A 6922-nucleotide genomic window follows, 5' to 3' on the forward strand; every position below is an offset into this window, starting at 1 on the left:
GCCCACCTGCCTCGCGATTCGGATGTACAGGCTGTTTCAGCGAACAAGGTTGAAAAGGGTCAGAAGGGTGTTAAACGTGGCTAAGTGACGTACAGGTCGTTTTTTCGCGGGAATGTATACATTGGTGGAAGTCGGTGAAAAGGGGTGAAAGAATGTTAAATACTGTTGGAAGTGGATTAACCCGTCTTTCAACAATGGTAGCTTTCACCTGCTCCTTTTAGGGTTTACAAAGTCGACGTGTATAGGGTGTTTCAAAGGGATAAGGAGAAATTAAAAGCGGCCCATTTTCAAGCTAATTTTAGTAATTTTGCAAAAATTTAAACCGCGAAAAATCGACGAGTACGTGAAGAGGCTTCGCCCAAGGATCTTTGCATCGTTTATTTGAAACAAAATGAAGGAAAATATCTTTGTTAGAATTGCTTTTTGGTCCAAGGTTCTCGGATAAGTCCTCTTCCCGGAAAGTCCCAAGACTCTACTCACCTCGTGGCGAGATCCTTTGTTTCGAATCCTTATCTCTCCGCACGCGCTACGAAGCATCGATGACGTCGGGCCCCCGTGCCATCGGTTTCTCAGCCGCCGCCGAACCTTCATTGGCTCCTTTTCCTACGTGTACAGAGTGTTTCAAAGGGGTAGATACAAATTAAAGGGTCCCCTTTTCAAGCTAACTTTAATAGTTTCGTAAGAATTTAGACCGTGAAAAATTGGTAAGTAGGAGAAAAAGCTTTGCCAAGAATCCTTGCAGCGTCTGTTTGACACAAAACGATCGAAAATATCCTAGATTACCGCAAATTAAGTAACAACACGAGGACTTAAATCGCAACGAGCGATGGTGACAATTGCAGCGAAAAAGGAGCGAATAAATTACAGTAACCTATCAGACTTCGTATACATCTTCCTGCTTAATGCATAAAGTACGGCTTGGAAGGAAATTGGAACTGTCCCAGCAGCCTACGTCTAAAACACACCCGAGTAGCTTTAAAGCGTGTCTATTCCCCCCAGTGGGAAGCGTTCCTTTCAGTCGAATCTTGGCCACCGAGTAGACGTGTCATCTAACGTCTCTCCCTGGCAAAATTAGGGAATCAAAAGCGAAAATATTCCCGACTGCGGTTGGAAAAAAAATTTCCGAATATCCCGTCAGAGTGTATAGGAGAGTGGTTGGAAATATCTGGCGAAATGTTTGCTGGGAATACATGTGATGCGTCAGTCGGTAGTTCGGCCCAGTTTCCACTTATTTCCGAGTCGATAGAAGGGACCTGCAGTTTGATGAATGGACCTGGGCTATGAATTGGGGCGCAGTTAGGCGGTTCGTATAGTGAATCTGGCTGAATTGCACACGTTGACGACGTTGCGTGATGATTAATTTTACCAGCGTTACATAGAATCGGCAGAGCTTCTTTTCTTTCTCCCTTTCGGATACAGTAGAGCGTCAGTTATCCGGAACATCGGTAAGAGGAGTAAACAAACTTATGGTGCAGCGGTACCAATTGATGAGTAAAAAATAAACTTTCTTAATATATTGTTACTTGGAAGCATTTTTCTTCAATATTTTCATCAATAAGTAATTTTAGGCTTCGTTCCTCTAATTATAAATATTGGATTATGGGAGTTACGGATTGTTAAATAATTAATAATGCTTATTTTAAACTATAAACTTTTATTTGACACAAGGAACGCTCCTGCGCAACGCCCTAATATTGCCTACGACCCCGCTTGTGACCGAACGGCCTTTTGTCACGCATCGTAAACATTTAGATCTTTACTAAACAGAGGTGGTAAAGCTAAACGGATTTCTTCGAACGTTTATAAAAGAAATATATACTTCCTAGTGTCGTCGAATCACTTTAGACGGTGGATTTTACGAATTATCTACTTGTGACCGAACGGCCTTTTGTCACGTATCGTAAACATTTAGATCTTTACTAAACAGAGGTGGTAAAGCTAAACGGATTTCTTCGAACGTTTACAAAAGAAATATATACTCCCTAGTGTCGTCGAATCACTTTAGACGGTGGATTTTACGAATTATCTTTATTTGTTGGTAGTTTTTTCTTTACGCTGTGGTTTTGCGAATATAAAGTGTACGGTCCAAACTGCCGTGTTATTCAATGCTGACTGCATTTCGTTCTTTTTCGAGGCTGCCTTTATCTTTTTCGAGCTGCCCGTTCGATGGGAGAAGAATTGCAGAGACAATGGTTAGGTAATGAGCTTAAGGATTCGGTACAAAAGAAACGGGTAGAGTGCATCAGTTTGAGGATCTGCCGGAGAGAGGACAGGAATTCGGTGGGGAAGTGGAAAACGCGCAGGTAGTTGTCAAAACGGTACCTGGGATAAGGATCTGTATGCACGGGAGTCAAGGGGCAAAGGGATGAGGATTCGACACTAGTAAGGCATTAGATTAATTTTTGTTATATCTAACTGACTTGTAAATCTAACAATAAACTGGGTAATGTAAGGCGCTGCGCGACGCGCCTAGACAACGACCGTAGGACCCGAGCCGCAGGGGGCCTTGGACAAGGATGAGCGCAGGCTGCACCCGCACCCCGAGGCTTGCTGGGTCCTAACGGCCGAAGGACGATATAGAAACGGGAAAAAGGGCAGCGGCCCACACAATATCGCAGATAGTCACCGACGTTATTTTAAGCCCTGTAATTCCTTAGTCTTACAGTAAGTACATGCATGTGTCGTTAAGTGAATTGTTTGATTATATGTTTCGACGCGATTCTTAACTTTATTGAGTTTAGGGGTATCGCGTCTCTCATGCCAAATTAATATTGTGTGAGGGATATAAGTGTGCACGTGTGAATTATGGTGTGACGTGAATTGTGTTGCTGATCTTTGGGAAACCTTTTTTGACATGGGGCGCGTCGGGCCTTTCGTACAGTTTTATCTAAAAACTAAGGTGAGGGGGTGGCCAATGCGGACGAATAGACCTTCCTCGTCCTCGGCTGTCCTCCGGGAGTACGGGGTGCGTAGTCCATCCAGGTTTTCCCTAGTCGACGGGGTGGTGGTATGGCGCGCGTGTGAGGCCCTACGAGGGATCGGTTCACACGGGACTGATCTCTGTGTGTGTGTATGAAGTGACTTTACGACGCGTCAATTGCTATTGAAGGAGATGTACGGACGCCAGGAAGGCGTACGGCCGAGCTTCTGGCCCTCGACATCGCTTCGAACGGAAAAGTAAACACAAAAGAATTGCGATTAGAAGCCCTGAAAAATAGCAGGTTTGGTCGTCCGTGTCTACGACGCAACACCGAACAATTCGATTTTCCGAGCCCACCTCAGTCCCAATTGGTTCAGATAGCTGACGCTCTACTGTACTTCCTCTTCCTAGATTTTTTTCTCTTAGCTGGCGAATAGGTTGCAGAGAAGAGAGGGTGGATGGAAAAAGTTTGTCCATTTGGAGGTTCACCCTGGTGTTCTTTAACGCTCAGGCATACAATTATCATCTGGCTACCCCGGTTTACGACGGTCCATTACGATCGTTTTACGTCACCGTTATCCTTTACGCGGCTATTTGCCTCGTTAGAAGTTTCCTGACGTAGAAATTTATGGGGCGCATCGAAGGATATCGAAATCGAAGCGTCTCCTCGTTAGCGCTTCGTCGGACGTTTTATCACACCCGGATAACGACAGCGCGTCATCCTTGCTGATAAATCTTTAAACGAGAGTCCGGCACACTCGAAGATTAACTATAATTATAGACGTAATTATTTCTCACCTTCCCACCGGTGTATCGATCGGTTTTTTCTATTTTGTCATTGTGGATATATGTACCGTCTTTTACTCAGGAAGAAATTGATGGAAGATTTTTATTTCGCACGTAGGAATGTTTGGTTTTTAGAAAGAAGCGTCGAGAGGAGAAACGAATTTTCGTGTTCTAAGAAAGAGATAGTAATAGTTGGGATGCATTTTCTTGGAGATCGAGTAACGTCAGTTTGTCACTTTGGAGATTTTCTCGTGACGAAAACGCGGCAATGCACTCTCCATCGGCGTCGAACGTCTTCTATCGCTCCGATTGCCTCGGTATCGACTCGGTTTCAGGGTTCTTCCCACCTAGCGTGCAGTTCGTTTTGCTACCAGCTTTCGAATCGTGGCAGTCTCCGCCGTAGCACATAGGTAACTTCCTCTCTTGACGTGCACAGGGCATCCTATCTGGCATCGGGAGGTCTGATAAGGGAGATTCGAGGATCATTTGGAGTGTGATCGAAAAAGTCTGCGGGCAGATCGTGTTACAACGCTCTCTCTCTTTTCGCGAAACTTCGATGTAGGAATCAGTTTAACAGATAGACGATAAAATTTTTGTATTTCTCGATTGAATTTGTTTTTTTTTTTTTCTTTCAATTTAGAACAAAAATAAGAGGAATGTTGTGCAATTTATGCAGAGATTTAATCAAGTTTGATATGTTCCATTGATATTATTCAAAATTTTTCTTTGTTTTCTGGAGAAACGGAGAGAGAGAGGAGTGTGGACAATAAAATATATGCAAAGATTTCATCAAATTTGACACCTTTCGTTGATTTAAAATTTTTCACTTCTTTTTCTTAGCTTTCTGGAGGAATGAGAAAAAAAAGGAGTGAACAATAAAATTTCATCAAATTTAATATGTTGCATTGATGTTATTTAAAATTTTTCCTATTTTTCTTCATTTTCTGGAGAAACGAAAGGAAAAGAGTGTGACCCATAAAATTTATGCAGAGATTTAACGAAATTTAATATCTTCCATTGATATTATTTAAAATTTTCCATTTCTTTCTTAATTTTCTAGGGAAATAAAAGCGAAAATGTGTGAACGTTTAAACACGATCAGAACAGAGGCCCCCGATAACTTTGCCCTCGGATCACCATTCACCGATACAGTTTGGCTAACGCGATAAAGCAGCCAGAGCAGGACTAATCGATTCACGATTCCGCAGGGCTTCACTTTCAACCCGCATAAATCGATTCGTTAAAGTTTCTTTTTTTCCTCGAATTATCGAGAATTCCCCCGATCCCGTTACATTCTGCCTTAGTTAACACACAGCCAGGTTGTTCGAAAGCTCGTTTAGATTAGCATCTTGTCATCAAGTCTCTCGGCCTTAACCGCTAAAATTAATTCATCCCTTTCCTTCCACCACCCCTGAACGATCTTATCTCCCACAATCTTCTCCTCGGGAAGTTTAACCACGTCCGGCCAAGATGTGCGAGGAATACAAAAGAATTTTTAAAAGTCCTGCCGCTCTCTCCGCGAGAACTCGCGGTTGATTTTAATTGCAAAAGAAGTAGGAGAGAAAAAAAAGGAAGGAAGACGTGTGTTTGAACGTGACGGCGGTGGTGACCAGCGACCTAGAAAATCCACTTTTCTTCAAACACCGCACGAGAAAATTCTCGCGTCCTCGCGTAATTACAAAGCTTTCGTATTAATATATATATATATATATGTACCCGTCTCTCTCCCTCTGTCTCTCTTTTCTCTTCTCTTCTCCTGTCTATGACTCTCTTTCTCTTCTCTTCCCTCTCTGTTTCTCTGACTTTCTTCTCCTCTCTCTCTCCCCTAAGACCCTCTTTCTCTTCTCTTTTTTCTCTCAGACTCTCTTCTCTCTTCCCCTTCCTCCCCCTCTCTCTCTGACTCTCTTTCTCTTCTCTTTTCTCTCTCTCTCTCTCTCTCTCTACTTCTTACAAAACGCGTATTCTCTTTAACCCTTTCATTACTGTTAGCGCCCATAGACGTTTCGAAAATTTGCTCGCACTATCCTGTTGGAACCTCTCGATCCACTTCCCCCTTAATTCAATACCTAATTTCATCCTCTACACACTTCCACCTTAATTCAGTAAACCGAATTTCAAAACGATACGACCAAAATAACAAATTTCACGGCCGTGCTTAAAAATTTACCGTTCCTCACCCACGTCGCTCGTTAAAATCTACCAAAGGGGTTAAGAATAAAGGAACACAGAGGATTCTCCAATCCAAAGATTCGTTTCAGAAACGAGTTCTTCAATTACAATTTTCTCCCCCCGATTCCACGATAATTTCGCCCGGAAGTGGACATTCGTGTGTCTGTCGCGAAGATATCCACTGAAAATGTCGCGACACTCACCAGTCGGTAAATAGGGCTGGCTGGAGATGCTCGGTTGACCATAACCGTTGCCGTAAGCGGGTTTTTCGGGCATTCGAGCTTCCGGCTGAGGGGAGCAGCAGTTTCCAACTCGGTCGCAGCAACCACCGTTGCAGCAGCTTTGCCTCCAGGAGCAGCAACCGTTGTTGCTGGCCTCGGGTCGCCTGTCGTAAATAGTAAACACCTCGTTATCTCCCGAACTCGATCTCTCCTCTAAACTCGAACAGTTTCGGTGTGAACTCTGAAGAACGATATTAAATATAGAGAACGAAGTTGCAAGATGAATTTCTTACGGTATCGTCGGTGTCGGATTGATTCGAGGAGGTTTGTCGTAGATTCTCGGAACGTCGTCCTGCGCATCCAGCAACGGTTTGTAGGTTCTGAAAACGTACGAATTGTTTCACAAGGAATAACGTACGTTTAAACGTTGAAAAGAGGAGAAACGTACCTGCAATGGTCGCACATGATACTCGAGGAATTTTGTGGTTCGGAGTGAAGCACGATGACAGTTGCTCGATGGTTTATGTGCGATAATCTTTTATTAAACGTCGACCAAAAATTCCCTAGAATAAAAATTCAAGTAGATACACCTCGAATTTCGCTTCTTTTTTTTTATCACACCAAAGGGAGACGTAGGACTCGAAGGGAAGCGATTAATTTTGGAAAAATTTTTCCATCGGAGACACTTTTTAACACTAGAACTACTGGTCGGGTCAAAATGACCCATTAGCAACTTTCCAAAACCAGCGAACGTTCGACACACAGCAAGTACAGTAAATTCTCTACAAGAGTCAGTAAGTTTGGATTCTACATGTGACAGTATAGG

At 43.2% G+C, this 6922-nt stretch overlaps 1 protein-coding gene across 1 annotated transcript in view; it reads right to left on the reverse strand.

Moving 5' to 3' along the window:
• LOC108573823 (dopamine receptor 2) overlaps positions 1-6561 on the reverse strand; it is an 83402-nt gene extending 76841 nt beyond the window's left edge. Inside the window, exons 1-3 of the mRNA XM_017936301.1 lie at positions 6545-6561; positions 6390-6476; positions 6079-6260 (exon numbers count right to left, since the gene is read on the reverse strand). Coding sequence (XP_017791790.1) covers positions 6079-6260; positions 6390-6476; positions 6545-6561 — 286 coding nt within the window. The remainder of the gene's footprint in view (positions 1-6078; positions 6261-6389; positions 6477-6544) is intronic.
• Between the last annotated feature and the right edge of the window lie 361 nt (positions 6562-6922).

This window comes from Habropoda laboriosa, unplaced genomic scaffold, assembly GCF_001263275.1.
Source record: "Habropoda laboriosa isolate 0110345459 unplaced genomic scaffold, ASM126327v1 scaffold111, whole genome shotgun sequence".
Lineage (NCBI taxonomy): Eukaryota > Metazoa > Arthropoda > Insecta > Hymenoptera > Apidae > Habropoda > Habropoda laboriosa.